Here is a 17889-nt window from a genome sequence, read left to right on the forward strand (position 1 = left end):
CGTTAAGGACCAGCATCTGATCACAGTATGAACTGAGGTGAAGAACAGCAAAATAGGGCGATGGGGAGAGCAGACAGAGCATGCACCTTCAAAGGGACAGCGATGTTTTCTTGAGTCCTTCATCCCTTCTCTTGAGCCTGTGCTCCTGGAGAAGGGATAGATTTCTTTGGAATAAAGCATGAATTGTAGTAAGTCTTTAGGTTTACTTTCCACTCAATCATTATTCAAAAAGCATTTTTATGAGGGCCACCAAGATGGCTCAGCAAGCAAAGGCACTTCCTGCCAAGCAGGATGACTTGAGTTTGATTCCCAGGACCTACCTGGTAGAAGAAGAGAAACGGCCTCTATGCTTTATAGGCAAGTGCATGCATGTGTGCGTGTGCACATGCACACAATCTTTGAAAACATATTTTAATAAAAATAGAATTTAAGAAGATTTTATGATCACCCATAGAGTGCAGGAAACCCCTTATGGGCATGACTCCACACCCTAGAACCCTTTAGCAAGTCCTCTCTCTCCGTTGGCCGTAGGGCTGCTGTATTTCCTCTGATGACTTGGTCATTTTACCCCAAGAAAATCAGTTCAGTCCGAAGCTGGCTTTGATTCTTTCTCTCGTTAACAGCGGTCCTCACCCCACCCAGTATGGTGGTCACTGAATACGGCTTGCATCTGGTTATTAAGCTGGAAGACCTGGGGCCCCTGTTTGAGTTCCTTGTGTTCTACTGGAGGAAGGAGCCTGATGCCACGGTGAGGCTTCCCACTGACCTTGGCCTTTGAGCCAGGCCTCATAGGAGCAGAGCTTTCTGGGGCTGAGGGAGTCAAGCCCAGTTTTGTAGTGCGTGTGAGCTAAGTGGTGGGAGAAGGAAGGGATGAGAGAACTATCCGTCGACCCCTTCCTCAAAGATGTAACCTTTGCTCATCCTCCACCTTGGCCAGGACACCGGGGCCCTCTTCAGGCCAGGTCCACTGAAGTCTGGAGGACGACTCTCCTTTCCCTAAGGCCCCACCTCATTGGACTCCCTAATGCCTTTTCGATGCCTTAGTTTTTTCTCCTTCCTCAGCTATTCTCAGACACTCAGGGGCAGCAGGCCAGGATGTTCTAGCTCAGGGTGTTCAGGATGATTTCAAAAGCACAGAAGGTGGGCACAAAACCTCTCGAGGGTGTGTGTCTTGGCAGAGTGCAGAAGGAGGGCTGTGGGCCAGGAGCTGGCTTACGAATAAGCCTATCTAATTATGATCGGGCGGGTCGTGCAGAAAGCCTGGAAGGGAGCTGCCCTTCCCCATGGGAAGGTTGCTGTGGTCTGGGGTGAGTGGGAGGCTGGCCCTCATAGAAGGACTGTCAAATAAACAGCAGCAGCAGCAGCAGCAGCAGCAGCAAGGTGGAGCTCCAGCAGACACTGTGGACACCATTCCCCGTGTAGCCCTGTTGAAGATGATGTAATGACAAGGTCTGGCTACCCACTCCAGTGGACCCAGGAAAAGCTGGCTTTCTCAGGAGGATCAGTATGGGCAACAGAGACTCTCACCAAATCTCTGAGCAAAGCAGAAGTATAATCTTAACTACTCAGGGACCCTGACCTATGGAAGCCTTGCTGGTCTCTCATTGAAGGTTTTAGTGTAGCTTCTCCCCTTCACTTCCAGGTCCTAGACACAGCTATGACTGTGTCCCCTGAGCCCTCCAGGCACCTCAGACTGATCCCCCCTCACCCAGTCTTCTCCCTTTGTCCTCCTATCCAGCTTGAGGTACTGTTTCCCAAGACCAAATCCTCCAGTGGTGAATCTCATTGCTTGTGCTCATCAGTCTGAGCTGTGTGGGTTTCAGGCAGGCAGCCGGCTGAGCTCTGTGGGTACCCTTCTCAGGCTGGGGTGCCCAGTGTCACATAGTTTAGGGGCCGTGTACATGCTCCCGTGTACCCTCCGCTGAGTGGGACAGCTATTCTTGGAACATGGTGTGGGCAGGTGGGCCAGGATGTGGGCCAGTTTGCCCTGCTGGGTCAGGGTATACTGGTAGGACACCACATTGCCAGCCAGGCAGATGGAACAGGGTGGGAGAAAGGCTGGGGCTGGGCAGGAGGAAGCAGGCATCAACTTCATAGTCTTGGGGGGGGAGCGGAGCCTATTCCCCACCCTCGTATCTGGGAGGCTCATTGCTGAGTGAGTACCCTGAGTCATCTGGGCTGGGTCCTACAAGCTTCTACAGGCTCCTCTGCAGGCCTGGGGCTTAGAGTGGGAATTGAAGGGTGGACAGACAGGTGGATGGGCTCTGCTCAAATGCTATTCGGCTGGAGAGGCTGTTTCTGAACACCTGTTTACCCTTGTGCCTCCACCACTCTCCGTGCCTTGCCCTGCTTCCTCTTCATAGCCCCAATCATTACATGGAATGTGTGTGTGTGGTATTTCTCTCCTGCGCGCAAGCTCCCATGCTGTGTGCCTATGTCAGTAGTACATACAGGCTTAATACATATGAATGAGTGGATGAATGAGGGAATGTTCTCTGTGGTCTGGAAAAGGGCTGTCTGCACGTTTTCCCCACCCAGCTCTCCCTGCATATTTAGCTCTGCTGCCCTTAAGCAGTGACTGTGTTTTGATTTGATTTTCTTAAAGGAGCATTTTAAGGTGGTGAAGAGTGGGGACAGTCCACTGCACCTAGGAACCATGGAACCAGGGGCCACGTACTGTGTGAAGGCGCAGGCGTGGGTGAATGCCATTGGGAGGCACAGCGCCTTCAGCCAGACTCAGTGTGTGAAGATGCAAGGTAAGGGTAACTTGCCTGTCCCTGGGTCTCTGCACTTGGCAGCCCTACCAATGGTTCCAGGTTTTCCCTGGATTTACATATTTGCTTCCAGGGTTGGTGGGTTCTGAGGTAAACTCTAGTTCTCCCCAGGGGTAGGGGCCTACCCTGGGGGCTGGGTGGGATTTCTTGAGCAGCTGCCCACAGCACGTTCTCCCAAAGCCTCCTCCTCCCAGCACCTTACTGGACTAGCTTAGCCGTTGGCAGAGTTGGCTGTGGGAGAGTTAGACCTTGGAAGGAGGTACCACACTGTAGAGCAATACCACAGCTTCCTTTGTCTGGAAGGGATCTTACAGTCTATAGAATCTTCTTTGACTAAAATTTTTCATCTGGCCGGGCGATGGTGGCGCACGCCTTTAATCCCAGCACTCGGGAGGCAGAGGCAGGCGGATCTCTGTGAGTTCGAGACCAGCCTGGTCTACAGAGCTAGTTCCAGGACAGGCTCCAAAGCCACAGAGAAACCCTGTCTCGAAAAAACAAAACAAAAAAAAAACAAACAAACAAACAAAAAAAACTTCATCTGAATTAAAGCAGTTAAAAATGTGTGTGTTGCCTGTGTGCATGTGTGTAGGGGTACATGTGCACACATATGCACATGTGGTGTCAAGGACAAAGACTGATATTAAGCATCTTCCTCTATTTCTGTTATTTTGTGAGACAGCCTCTCTAATCGAACCCAGAGTTTGCTGATTGGCTAGACTGCTGGCCAGCGAGCCCCAGTGACTCCCAAGCACCAGGGTTTGGGTCTCCACAATCACCCCTGGCTTTTACGTGGGTGCCATGAACCCAAACTCAGGTCCTCATGCTTGTATACCAGGCGATTTACTGACCGGGACAGCTCCCTAGACCTTATTTATTTATTTATTTTTTATTGGTCTACAGTAATGAAAAATTCTTTGAAAAGAAGCACAACCTTTATATCCTATGACCCCACTATGCAAAAACCACTAGTTACACTTTTCAGCATAACTTCTTAGATTTAAAAAAATATTATTTTGAATATATTAGTCCATTCATATGGTCCAGAAAGCATAATATACATGTAATTATCTTCCCTATGTCTCTTCTCCATTTTCCCTTCATATGAGTTTCCTATATATTCTTCTGGAGGCTTTTAAAACTCATATACATGGAAATGAGGACACATATATATAAGTATGTACATATATATCATCTTTTAAGCAAAAGTGATATCATATGCACTGTTCTGAATCTCATTTCTATGTATCGTGTAGATGTTTCCAAATGAAAAAGAAATTCCATCATCACTTCTTCATTACAAAATCCTATTCCATTGTGAGTGTGTGTGTGTTGGCTAATTCAACTGATTTATGATTAATAGAAGTTAGATCCTCCCCACACCCAAATACTTTGCTGTTGCAATCAATGCATTCATTTTCTTGTGCGTAGATCACTTTTGCTGATATACCAGCAAACATATATATATATATATATATACACACATATATGTGTATACACACATATATACATTTGAATGATATATATGTTTGAATGATAAACTCCTGGAAGTAAAGTACCGTGGTCAAAAGACACACACTTAACTCTGACCCTGCTGTAAAATTGTCCTCCAAAGATCCGCAACCCTTCAGTTGGCATCTAGGTGAAGACCTGCACTAGCCCTCCATGATATACATATACCTGGTTGGTTGTTTTTTTTTTTCATAACATTTTCCATGCACACTTTCTGAGAAACATTTCTTGGCACTTAAAAAAAATTACGTGTCAAGCTTAGGAAAATCCATATAATAGTTCAGAACTATAAAAAGTAGGAGTTAAATATCTTATCCTTCCCCATGCTGCTCAAGAGAGCTGCTGTTAGTTTGGATGTAGAATGTCCCCCAAGGCTCATGTGTTTGCACAGCTGGTCCCTAGCTGGTGGCACTATTTGGGAGGAGGATGGAGAGCCTGTGGGAGCTGGGGTCAAGCTGGAGAAAGTGAGTCTCAGGGAGGTGGACCTCGAGGTTTAAATCCCAACCCCACTTCCTGTCCTGTTTCCTGAGCCATGGGGATATAAACATGCCACTTCCTGTCCCCACAACCACAGCTCCTCTGCCGGGACGGAAGGCAACCTCGAGCAGGAGTGAAAATAAGCGTTTCTTCTGGTTGCTTCTCGTCAGGTGTTTGAGTCACAGACATGCTTCTGCCGGCAAACCCTTCATTTATTCTCCCACATTGTCTGTAGCTTCCGATGCTTCCTCCGCTCGGGGACCCGGGTGTTCCCACGCTCTTTACCTGGCTCAGATGCACTGTGTGGAATGTTGCAGCCAGCTCCCAGTGTGGGTGTGGGTCTGCCTTCCTTTTTCTCCCCGCTTCGAGACAGGGTCTTACTATGTAGTTCTGGCTGTCCTGAAACTCCCTCTGTAGACCAGGCTGGCCTTGAACTCAGAGATCCACCTACTTCTGCACCCCAAGTACTGAGATTAAAGGCATGTGCCACTATGCTCAGCTTGTCTTAGTTTTTAAAGACACAACTTAAGCCAGCAGCATATCCTTATTGATGGCAATACTATGGACTTCCCAAACTTGTTCCATGATTAGTCAAGCTGCAATATGTCTGTCTATTCTCCTAACAGCTGAATTGCTAACCTACCATGCCAATGTTCCATAGTATCTTAGATCGGTCCCTTTCATTTGGCATTTAAAGCACTGCTATTTGCTCTCGCAGATGCCGTTCTTCTATTAAATAAGTATTTGCAGAGCGCTGACTACATGCCAAGTCCTGGCCTGTCCACTGGGGCAGAGAAGGGAGTCCCTGCCGTCCAGCTGTGGAGACAAACAGCAATCTGATGAGCTCACGAGGTGCTTTCCAGTGTGTGTGTGTGGGTTTGCTGTGCGGAGAGTCACGGCTCGAGTGGTAGGAGACCAGTGGGCGGATGGCTGGTGACAGCCTGTGACTCTTGTCTGGATATTCCTGAGAACTGACGGATGCACACACTTATTTCCTTCCTTGGAGTGATTTTCTGGACCGGACACCACAGGAGTGGACCAGAAGGTTATTGGCATTGTTCATCTCTTGATGGCTACTGCCAAAATATTTTCCCAAAGTGAAACAGTAGACATGCCCCACCCCGCAGGCCACAGCCACGTGGGCCAAGTCACTGCTAACATTGCGAGCAAACGGTCCAGGCAGGAAGTGATAAATGTTTGCAAGCGGTTAGATGGAACAGAGAGGTGGGAAACTAGCTCGTCCCATCCTCTGCATCTCCAGATGCTCAGACCTGGGGCTTCTTGCTGTATTTGTTAGCAAACTCAACATGGGCTTTGGAGCTATCCCTACCTATTTGTCCTGGGGTTGGCCATTAACCCATCTTGAGCATAAATAATATCCTCTTCAATGACAAAGATGCTCACTGTGAGGAGCAGGGGCCCAGACCTTAGCAACAGGCTGGGAGCCGGAAGTGAACCTAGCGCATGTAACAGGGGCTCCATCTGTGAGTTTAATGGGACTGTTTGGGGACTTAGTATTTTCCTCCACCATAGGAGTCTATGCCAAGAGCAAATTGTGAAACACTTTGTTTTTGGTTTCCGCCCAGCCCTGTTCTGTGCTGTTCTGCTCCAACACCTCCCCCTCATCCTGTCTGGGGCCTGGCAGCCTGCCTTCCTCTGGCAGTAGTGCCAGGGACATGCTATCATGGGCAATGCCTTAGGTTCCTCCCTCCCCTTCCCAAGATCGAGATGGAAATCTTCCCCACAGCTTTCTAAAAACCATATTTATTGTGAGTCCAGGAGAATGGTGGTAACTGCAGCCCTTTGGAGGACACACCAAGTCTCAGGGTGCGGGCACCCCCTGTCTTGACCTGAGTGCTGCTCTGAGAAGCCCTCAGAGGTGTGGGCCTGGTGGTTTTTCCCTTCCCGGCGGCTCCTAAGTCTTCTCCTTTGCTTTGTACCCAGGAGAGTCCCTCCCGCTGGCCCTGGCGCTGGTCGCATTTGTTGGCTTCATGCTGGTTCTAATGGTTGTACTGTTCTCCATCTGGAAGATGGGCCGGCTGCTCCGCTACTCTTGCTGCCCGTCCGTAGTCCTCCCCGACACCCTGGTAAGAGCATCATCTTACGCTTCAGTGTGACGTTGACCAGGCGCCTCGTGGGCTTTAGTTGGGCTTGGACACATTTTTCTGTGGTCTATGAAGACAGACAGAGAGAGGAGAAAGTACTAATGGGGCTTTATGTATCTTAGTCTCTGCTGCTGTCACAGAACACCACAGACTGGGTAAGTTCTAGAGAATAGGGTTCACTGGCTTCCGGAGAATGGGGTTGGTGTTGGTGGAGTGAGGTTGAAGGGCCTTATGGGTGAAGGTCTTCTTGCTCTTACAACATGGCTAAAGGTGTCACCTAAGGGATAGAACAAGTTATCAAACATGCGGCCTTCAGGCCTTATTATAGCCCACGTTCATGGAGCTGAGGCCTTTCCAGCCTCATCATGTCCCGCAGTTTCTGACCCAACATGTGGTTTGGGGGATACACTCAGGTCACAGAAACCCCTGATCAGAAGGTCTGGGTGAGTCCTCCCTTTTCCAGGCTCTGGCAGGCCATTCTGCTTTCCCACAGGACCTGACATTACCAAGAGGGTGGCTGTGTTACTCAGCCTGGGGTGCTTAGTGATAAGCTATGCGGTCTTGTCTTCCCCAGTGCCTTCTGAGCTCTCTCAGGTTCCCCAATTGTAACAGCAGCTACAGCCAGTAGCAGGTTCTGACTCAACACAGTCTGTATGCCAAGAGTCTCATGCCTCTCAGGTTTAAGACCATGCGGCATGGAAGGTGCTTTGCCTTGGGTGGGCGTGGAATAGGCAAGGGCAACGGTGAGGACCTTCATAGAGACTGCTCAAGGACCTGTTCTTCTGGTGTCCCCCAAGCCCAGGATGCTTATCTTACTCCTGAAAACAATGGACCAGGGCTCGGAACCTCTCTGTGGGTGTAGGCCCTGTGTGTCTGTGCCCTGGAGGGGGACGAGCAAAGGCAGGCCTCAGCAGCTCACACATGCCTCACCTGTGGCTCTTCAGAGCACCCCTCCTCCACCCCTGTCACCCTAAGGTTGTCACAGTTCCCTTCTGGTGGGGAGTTAGCAGGCTGCTGCTCTAGAGCAATCAGAACCAGATCTGTCTATAGTCAGCACACTGCCGGGATTCCTTAGCAGTCGGCCATCACAATGAAGCCACTCCTATAACATCTATGAGGTTTGCTTTTGCCTCTGTACAAGTGGAGGAAGTCTCCCTTTAACCTAGTATTCAGGATGCCCTGCCACCCTTCTCTCCTAAAGCCAGCTCTCCTGTCTCTGATACGTCCATGTGGTCATAGCAGTGTTAGCCGACCCTAGCACAGAGCTCAGTGCCTGGGCTGTGGTGAGGGCGCTGCTATGGGAACTCAGTTCACTGGGGTTGCTCTGACTTCTGTATAGTAGTTCTACAAGCTGATTGAGAGAAGGGTATAAAGACCCTAACCATGGCTGTAGCTGCATCTGTTTCTTCCTTTATACCAACTTTTCATGCTTTTTTTTTTTTCTTTTTAGAAAGGGTTTCTCGGTATAGCCATAGCTGTCCTGAAACTCACAATGTAGACCAGGCTGGCCTTGAACTCACAGAGATGCACCTGCTTCTGCCTCCTGAGTGCTGGGATTAAAAGTATACACCACCACATCCAGCAATTTTTCATGCATTTTGAAGTACTGTTTTTGTTTGTTTGTTTGTGTTTTTTTGTTTCGTTTAGTTTGGTTTTTTTTTTTTTTTTTCAAGAAAGGGTTTCTTTGTGTATGGCTATCCTGGAACTTGCTTTGCAGACCAGGCTCCACCTGCCTCTGCCTCTCTCTCTCTGGTGCTGGGGTTAAAGGTATGCACCCTTACGGCCCAGCTCTGAAGTACTACTTTAAGGCCTTACACATTATTTATTTATTTGTTTGTTTGTTTGTTTATTAGTTTTTTGAGACAGGGTTTCTTGTAGCTTTGGAGCCTGTTCTGGAACTAACTCTTGTAGACCAGGCCAGAACTCACAGAGATCCACCTGCCTCTGCCTCCCGAGTACTGGGATTAAAGGTGTGTGCCACCACCGCCTGGCAGCCATACACATTTGTGATAGCTGGGTCTTCCTAAGTAAGCCTTTTAGCATCACTATGTGTTTATTTTTATCTCTGGTAATATTTAGCTCTTTTTTTCTCATTGCTTATATGGTATACTTTCTCCCTCCCTTCCTTCCTTCCTTCCTTCCTTCCTTCCTTCCTTCCTTTTGAAATAGTGTTTCTCTGTGTGGCCCTGACTGTCTGAAACTCACTCTGTAGACTAGGATGGCCTCGAACTCAGAGATCCACCTGCCTCTGCCTCTGAGTGCTTTTATGTGGCACTCAAGATTGAACCCAGGGCCACTGTACATTCTAGGCAAGCACTTTACCAACTCAGCCCCAAGTATATACATTTAGAATTCTTTTTTATTTACTCTTTTGGTTATTCTTCACATAGATTTATTCATCGTTGTTACAGGAATTATCATATACATGACTGTCACAGTTTTTAAAGTATGAGTGTTTGTATATCTGTGAGCATACCATGTGCATGCAGTGTCTACAAAGGCCAGGAGAGGGCATCAGATTCCCTGGAACGGGGTTATAGGCAACTCTTACAAAAGAAAGCATTTAACTGGGGGCTTGCTTGCAGTTTTAGAGGGCCAGTCCCTGACCATCATGGTGGGAAGCAGACAGACAGGCATGGCGCTGGGGCAGTAGCTGAGAGCTTTACATCCTGATCTGCAGGCAGCAGGGAGAGAGAAACAGAGAGACAGAGAGATAGAGAGACAGAGAGATTGGGCTGCTTTTGGAACCTCAAAGGTTACTCCTAGCAACACTCTTTCTCCAACAAAGCCACCCTGCTGATCCTTCCTGGAGAGTTCATCAATTCAGGACCAAGCATTCAAACATATAAGTCTATGGGAGGCATTCTCATTCAAATCACTACAGAGAGAAGGGGTGGGGGCAGGGAACAAGATATATATTTCCAGGGACCCTTGGTTCTTAGTAACCTACTTCTTCTAAAGAGGCCCTCCCTCTTTTTATGGCCTCCAACTATGTCAAATTTTGACCACATCAAGGGATTATTCCATTGCTCTAATCACTTGCCCAAAGCCTTCCAGTACCAAACCCTTGTGCATGAGCCAATGGGAGATGTTTCAGATTCAGGCCATAGCAGGCCACTTAGTAATGGACTGTCTGAAAAGTTGTTCTCTGTCTGTTTAAAATCAGCTATGATCATGCGCTGGGGGCTCTGGGAAGAGCTAGAAGCGTGTGATACAGGAGCAAGAACAAGCCTGCTCTTGTGATCCCCTGTCTGAACTGGGCACTGGGCTAGGTCTCGTCCTAAAGCCTCACAAAGCGGGTCCTTCTCAGAGCTCTCTGGTGTAGAAGGTTGGACACCACCTCCCCCATCCCCCTGAATTATATTTGAGTTTTTGTGGAATTGGTTCTCACAGAAAAGCACTGACCCAGCAGGGTCATGTGGAAATTGCTAGACAAGGGCCAGGAGAGATCTCAGCAGGTGCTGGGAGCCACTGACCTAGGGCTTGGATTGTCCTGGAGGGTTTTGTGGCTTGAAAGTTAACTAGGATTGCGGAGATGGCTCAGCAGTTAAAAGTGCTTGCCACGTAGGCACCCAGTGTGAGGATCAGAGTTCAGATCCCCAGAACCTATATAAATGCTCAGTGAGGGATCAAGGAAAACTCCCAGTGCCAACCTAGGGCCTGCACATATGAGTGCGTGTACCCACATACACATGTGAGAACATGCATGCCTGCACACACACACACACACACACACACACACACACACACACACTTCAATAGTTGGGATTTCAGTTAGGGGTGGTGGCGCACATCTTTAATCCCAGCACTTGGGAGACAGAGGCAGGCAAATCTTTGTGAGTTCGAGGCCAGCCTGGTTTACAGAGCGAGTTCCAGGAGAGCCAAGATTCCACAGACAAAACCTGCCTTGAAAAACAAACAATAAACAAATACTTGGGATATCTGTGCTATTCTTTTTTTTTTTTTTTTGCAATTACTAATGAATGATTTTTGTGAAAATGACTTTTTAGAAAATCACCAGTTCGTCTCAGAAGCTGATCAGCTGCAGACAGGAAGAGGTGGACACCTGCGCTGTGGCCCCGCTGTCCTCGGAGCATCTTTTCGGGGTCTGGTTGCTCCAACATTGCAAATAAGACTGGGTGATTGCCAGGTAGCCAGTTGTCTCTGTCGTCTACTGCACGTTTTGGAAGCTGCTTGCCTCTTCTGATTTAGCCAAGCCATTGCTAATACAAGACTTAGACTCCTTAGGATAGAATGATTATTGAATCATTTAGCATATGTTCCTTCCTTAATATTGTTTATACTGGTTGTACTTCTAATTTTTATACTTGATATCTGTTTTTATTGTATATAGTTTTGTATTGGGTTTGGAACTCTTTTGTTTAGAAAAAAGGGGGAGGTGATGGCGAACCCCCTCCAGCCAGTGGCCTCTGAGAGGCTGGACCAGTTTGAGGTACCAGAAAGCTGCGGTCCCACCCTGCTCTGCCTCTTCTTCCTGTGAGCCACTCCCGGATGTTGACCCCATTCCTATTTCCTTGTTGTAATAAGTGAGTTCACTTTTAATAAAGAAAAACCTCAACATACTTTATTTGGCATTAGCTTGGGATTATTTGACTCGCATTCCCCCATTTGACGTGTTCTGCATCACACATGATGTGAGAGATTGTGAGACTTGAGATCGTGGTAACTTGGCAACAAATTCTTCGGGGTGGGCTGTCTACAACCAGATGTCTTCAGTGTTTGTACTGCCTCTATTGATAGTTCCTTCAAAAGTTATTTTCCTGAGCTATCAGAAAAAGCAAGCAAATAGTGTTTATTATGATAGGAGCCTGGCTTTTGGGATCCGTGGACTGGAGGGCTAATTGTAGACCTCTAAAATTGCATGAGAACAGTGTGTCGTTATAACCAAAGCGTTGATGGCTAGTATGTCAACTTCACACAACCTAGGGACATCTGAGTGGAGAGAGCCTCAGCTGAGTTAATGCCTTCACAAGACTGGGCTGTAGGAAGGCTGCAGAACATTTTATTAACTCGTGATTGATGTAGAAAAGCCCAGCTCACTATGGACAGTGTCATCCCTGCGCTGGTCACCCTGGCTTCTATAAAAAAGGCCGGCTGAGCAAGCCGTGAGGAGCAAGCCTCCTGGCCTCCGTGGCTGCTGTATCAGCAACTGTCTAGGTTCCTGCCCTGACTTCCCTCTGTGATGGACTGGAAGTGTAAGCAAAATAAACCTTTCCCAAGTTCCTTTGGATCATGATGTTTTATAACAGTAATAGAAATCCTAACCAAGACAAAACCAAACAAGGGACTACATGGTTGTATAAAGTGCACAAACATTTGGAACCACCTGACACGGAAAGTCACAGAATTTGGCACTTGTAGGCAGGTAATTTGGTGTTAAAAAAACAAAGAGTACTTAGTTTTCCCCTCTGAAATGGCAGGGTAGAACTGACACCCCATCAATGCACACCGATGTCCACATTTCAGTTCCTAATGCTGTTTATCTTTCAAAAGTCAGGGTTAACACAGTGGCTCATTCCATGTCTGGCCTGGGACTGAAGGGCACGTGGTAGTTTTAGAACATCCATGCCTTGTTCAGTCAGAAAACAAAGCTCTGGACAATGGGATCAGTCAAAACTTAGCATAAGCAGTCGCAAGAGTCCCTACTGACCAAAGGTGGGGCAGTGTTGAGCACCCAAGCGAGAAAAGGCTGGTGGTGTCAGTTGGTACTGGCCAATAGATACAATAGTGTCAATTGATACAATCTATCTGAAATCATCATTCTACAATGGCACCCCAAAAGAAGTCTGACAAACTAATTCTCAGGGTGAATTGAGCCCAGTGAAAGGCCCTGGCTGAGGAGACCTGGAGACCTGAGTTTCACCCACCCCTGGGAACCACAGACCGGTACAAGACAGAATGGATACCACAGAGATGTTCCCTGACAAGCTCCAGTGGGATACACAAACACTCTGCACCCGTACACAGGAAGTACAAAAACTGAAAAGCAGCAACAGTGTGTATTCTACAGTGAACTTGTTATGTTTCAGGAAGTGCCCACGTCCAGAAACGGCAGTCTTGGCTAAGCTCAAGGTGGACTTTGGAAAGATTCCTGGTGATTAGGTAAAAGCCAGTATTTCTCCGGAACTTGTGAAATGGGCTCCCCTCAGCCAGGAGTCATTTCCCTTGCCCCTGGCAGAGGGGACATGCGCTCCCCATTGATACATACTTGTGGTTATATGTCAAAGCCAATGCTGAGCTCCAGGCTCCCTCAGCCCCTACTACATCTCAAGGCCCAGGCCACCCTGGCAGGCCATTCTGTCTCCGTCTCTACCGTGCTAGCTCCCAGCCTGCTGCAGTTCACAGGCCTCCCTTCTCCTTATGGGTTAGCTCTCTCTGTAATGTCCCCACCCACCCGGCACGTGCTGTTCTCTACTACCCTTTTTTTTTTTTTTTTGCTACTCTGGTTATTCTCTATGCTATCTTCCTGCTTCTCTCAGCTCCCAAGAGATAGATAGCCCTGGCCACGTCTAGTCTTCCCTTGTTCCCTCTGATCTAGCCTCTTCCAGGTACCTTTGGTTGTTCTCTCTCTCTTACTGGCAGCGAAAAACCTTCCTCTAATCATGGGAAGAATCTTTTCGACGTGTTTATTGTGTCCTCACAGTACTCATTTGAGGGCTTATCGGCTCACTCATTTTTATTAGTGAAAAATACCAGCAAATGTTAGGCAGAAGGCTTGTTTCTCCACCACCAGTCCCTGGCTCCAGACACCACCTGCGCCCACCTGCAGGCGGCGAAACAGCCTCTCTGGCTGCCACCTCCTGCCTCCCACTTAACTCTCCTTCGTTTTACGGAGGAATTGCAGATGATATCTGGCCGCCGTGCTACGCCTCCCTATCTCTTTAAAACAGGCTTCTTTCTTGTTTTCCGTGGGCCTGTTTTCTTTTGGGGCCGGTGTGACTTTTCTGCATATCTGTTTCCTTTGAATCTGGTCTGATTTGATCGGGTTGTCCAATTCCTCCGCCCACCGGGAGGGAGCGCCTTCATTGCGTGCACGGGTGTCTGGTGCCACCTTGTGGAGAATTCTGAAATATCCTCCTGTTCTCACTAGAGATGAAGCTCCCAGGGCTTCCAGTTTAGGGAAAGGGAAAAAGTCAGGCTAGTTTTCCGGGAACCGGGAGTCAACTGGAGAAAGTCCCCAGGCCTACACCGGAACACAGCTCCATTGTCGCTTGCAGAATTAGGCGGTCACCATGTCCTCGCTCTCTGTCTCTGACACCAGAGAGTGTGCCCCGTGGCGCCCTCTCCTTTCTAGGTTCTCTACTGTAGTCTTACGCTGCAGGCACATGCTCGGAACCCAGCCCTAGGAGGACTCGAGTTCCAGGTCAGTCTGGGCTACACAGAGAACCTTTGTTTGGGAGGAAGAAAAACAATGGTTATGATGGACACTTCAAGGGGAGGCTGCAACAACCAAACCCAACCCAAACTAAGTTATCCCTCTTTTTTTTTTTGTCGTACATCCTATTTTTTAGCCTGCTCCTGACTAGACTGACGTTCTAGAGGTGCTTCTCAGGTCAAGGGTCAGCAGCAGTGGGGATTCCCACTGCGGCCCAGTCATGATAAAGCGTTGTGCACACTGTGAGGTTGGGAACAACATCAGAGTTTACCCAAAGTGAAGATTTGGTTTTGTTTTTCTGGCTCCCGGGACCCTCACATTTCCTTGCCAGAGCTGGAGGTTCACAAAGGAAGACGCAGTGGCCTCCCCTAGTATCCCTAAGCGAGCAGTTGCCAGCCCTAGGAGAGGCTGTGAAGTCGCATTTCACACCCAGGAGGACCTCTAGGGACCTGAAACAGCACAAGGTTAGCTCCTACCTGGCTCCGGAACTTCTTACCTAGCACATGATTCCGGATCGCCTAGGGGCGGCAAGCAAGTTTTGCACACTCTCCTCCTTATAAGGTCAAGTCTGCAAAGCAAGCACAAGGCCTGGAGACACTGGTGGAAGGGGCAGAGGTCAAGCCTTTTGACTCCTGCGGCCTGAGTCAGGTGAAGTCACTTCATTGGCGCAGAACTCCGCTGACTCAGCTGTCCGGCCTTTGCAGCCGGATCAAAGGTGAACAGTTCCCCCCTTGGGAGCCGCCTAGATTGTGGGAGACCATGGCGTCTTCACTACGGAGGTTTCCTGTAGTAGAGGGCAGCAAGAAGATGCTGAAATGCAAATAATTTGCAAGGTACCCTTTCAGATAAAAGGATTTCCCCACTTACCAAAAAAAAAAAAAAAAAAAAAAAAAAAAAGGAAGGCTGTAAACATTTGAACTGTGCCCGATTTCAAGTACTGCTCAGAGGCAGTAGGGTGTTAGCGCGGAAGGATGCCTCTGGACAGACAGCGGGCTGTGAAGGGTGAGAAGTGACTGATTGGTTCTGTTGGTCTTTATTGAATATGTTTTATTGATTTTCACACACATATTTGGAGTCTTTGGAATTAACTGGTTTGTCAGTTGCTTTCTTTCCAGTGGCTTTACTGTTTTTTCTCTCTCCCCTCCCCTTCCCTGCCATCTCCTCCCCTTCCATGTTACTCCTCCCGGCTCCCTTTCTTTCCTCCCGCCTCCCCTCCCTCTCTCATGCCCTCCTTTTCTCTCCCCACTCTTCTAAGTTTTAGACTCTGAAGGCAAAGGAGAGCCTTGAGCCGGAGAGTTAGAAAAAGCCTGGTTTGAGGTGTGGCTCTAAGCATATGGCCGAAAAAGCTTGCTTGACCAGTGCTGCACTAAGTGGGGCCCTTTCTCCAACACCTTATTTTACAACCTAAAATAATTATTCTCAAGTTGGGATTGCTAAACTAATGTCATTTTAGACATTTGAGAGAACATTATAGTTTGATAACTAAAATCACATGATGCATCTGTTTGCCTCAAGTTCAACATTTTAAGTCTACTCTGACTTAATAGATGAAGCTCTGAGAGAAGGGAGACTCGGGGATTGGGACTTTTTGTAATCGATTTTAGGGGGAGGATTTAGGGTTCTCTAGGGACAGAATGCAGCCATAGCCTCCATCCGAGGCCACTGTGATTAGAAACACTGCCATCTTTCTACATGTTTTTATTGCTTTGAGGATATCGTACAGTGTGCTTAGATCACATCTACCCATCTCCTGCAATCACCTTTCAGTCCTCACTCTCCCACCCACCCACTCTGGAGTCTCCTGCCTCCTCATCCTCAAAGATCCCTGAGCGCAGGGAGAGTGTGACACCTGTGTTACATTGAGGGCTCAGCACTCTCCGGTTCCTTATTTTCTACACATAGAGCAGTTGTGGGTCTCTTTGTCAGTTTCCATCGACTGTAGGAAGAGCTTATCTGAAAAGGGATGAGAGAGACTAATCTATGACTATGGTGATAAGTCATTTTAATACATTTACCAAAATAATAGTGATAGGTTCTCCCTTAGGGCCTATGACCTATAATCCATTGGTTCTTGGCCCTGTTAACACACATGGTTTCCATCTCATGGGGCAAACCGTAGAGCCAATCAGAAAGTGGTTGGCTACTCCTATACTATGTAAGCCACTATCACACCAATGGGCGTATCTCACAAGTAAATTGACCTTTACTTGATAATTGGAGGGTTTATTATTATTATTGTAGCTCACAGAATTCATAGTGTTGGGTGGGATTGATGATTGTGTTACTCCTCGGGCAACAGGCATAGCATTTTCCACCACTATAGGAGTGAGTCAGTAGGTACGAAACTTCCAGGTCAGTACTAGCTTGATTTCTCCATGCTCTCTCTGTGTGTGGTGTCTTCAGCAACAATCTTACTGTGAAGTTGTAGAAGGAAACCAGGGGCAATAGCAATAACCTATAATGTTTGAGACTGATCAATGACTTAAGAAGAGATAACCCATTCTTGTCCTAAAGTTTTTATTAGCTAGAATGTGGTGTTGAGTTGGGGTATTGTTCTGCCCCATCATAGGGTAACTTGTTGGTCACTTTGCTGATGAAGTTTCTCCTTACAGAGGTAAAATGCTCTCTCTCCTGGTGACTGACACCCTTTCTTCTCCTCCTCCTCCTCCTCTTCCTCCTCCTCTTTCTTTTCCTTCTCCCCCACCCCACCCTGTGTGTGATTGCATGCAGGTACATTTGTGTTAGACCTTCCCCTTCTAAGACCTTTGGTAGGCCAGTTTTGATGTCAGGGTCCTCAAACTGAAAACAAAGCAAAGCAGGTGAGTCAACTTTCCATACTAGGCAGATTCATGGAGCAGACAATGAGAGACTAGGAATGACCCTAGAGCAAAGAGATTTTTCCAGATCCTTAGTGGAGTGTCGTTAAAGCAACCCCAATGAAAGCATTAGGAAAATTGACCTTTACTTGATAATTGGAGGGTTTATTAAACAAGGTTGTAACTTTCTTTTGGAACTACTTTCTTTCCAGATGATGGGGATAAGAAATTAGTTTTACTTGTAGGGAATCTAATTGTGTTGTTGTAAGAAGAACTCCAATTAGAGAATCAGAAGCATGTATTGTTGGAACTGGATAGAAAACATCAATATGAACTCATACTTTGAAGAGAACAAAACAGTAAATTAAAAATGTTTTTTGTGGGTGTGGTGGCTCACACCTGTAGCCCTAGGACTTGGGTGGGTGTGGTGGCTCACACCTGTAGCCCTAGGACTTGGGTGGGTGTGGTGGCTCACACCTGTAGCCCTAGGACTTGGATCAGGAGATTAAAGTCATCCTTGATTACGTAGCCAGTTTGAGGCCAACCTGAGCTACAATGAGGCCCTGTCTCAAAACTCCCAACCCCAAGACCAAACAACTGGAAACAACCAAGCAAACAGCTTTCATCCTACAACCAGACACCAAACACATTTTTATCTCTGTGTTTACTGAAATGGTCAGTAGCCCCGTTGGTCCTGCCTTTTGGTCACTTGTATTCTTTCCCACTTATGAAACAAACACTCCTGAGCTAAAAGCTTCAAATAAAAGTGAGCCTGTTAAACCAACAGGCCAGGAAATCATGGAGGCTCACAT

General features: G+C 47.6%; 1 protein-coding gene across 2 annotated transcripts in view; it reads left to right on the plus strand.

Annotated features, from left to right (window-relative positions):
- The window catches only part of Il20rb (interleukin 20 receptor subunit beta), a 28091-nt gene extending 16658 nt beyond the window's left edge, over positions 1–11433 (plus strand). For both annotated transcript variants that reach the window (XM_041677477.1, XM_041677478.1), the window contains 4 exons: positions 624–748; positions 2606–2756; positions 6705–6847; positions 10876–11433. In XM_041677477.1, coding sequence (XP_041533411.1) covers positions 624–748; positions 2606–2756; positions 6705–6847; positions 10876–10998 — 542 coding nt within the window. In that variant the 3' untranslated portion in view covers positions 10999–11433. The remainder of the gene's footprint in view (positions 1–623; positions 749–2605; positions 2757–6704; positions 6848–10875) is intronic.
- Positions 11434–17889: the final 6456 nt, after the last annotated feature.

Source organism: Microtus oregoni, unplaced genomic scaffold, assembly GCF_018167655.1.
Source record: "Microtus oregoni isolate MIOR12 unplaced genomic scaffold, Mior012 000028F_ref0000031, whole genome shotgun sequence".
Lineage (NCBI taxonomy): Eukaryota > Metazoa > Chordata > Mammalia > Rodentia > Cricetidae > Microtus > Microtus oregoni.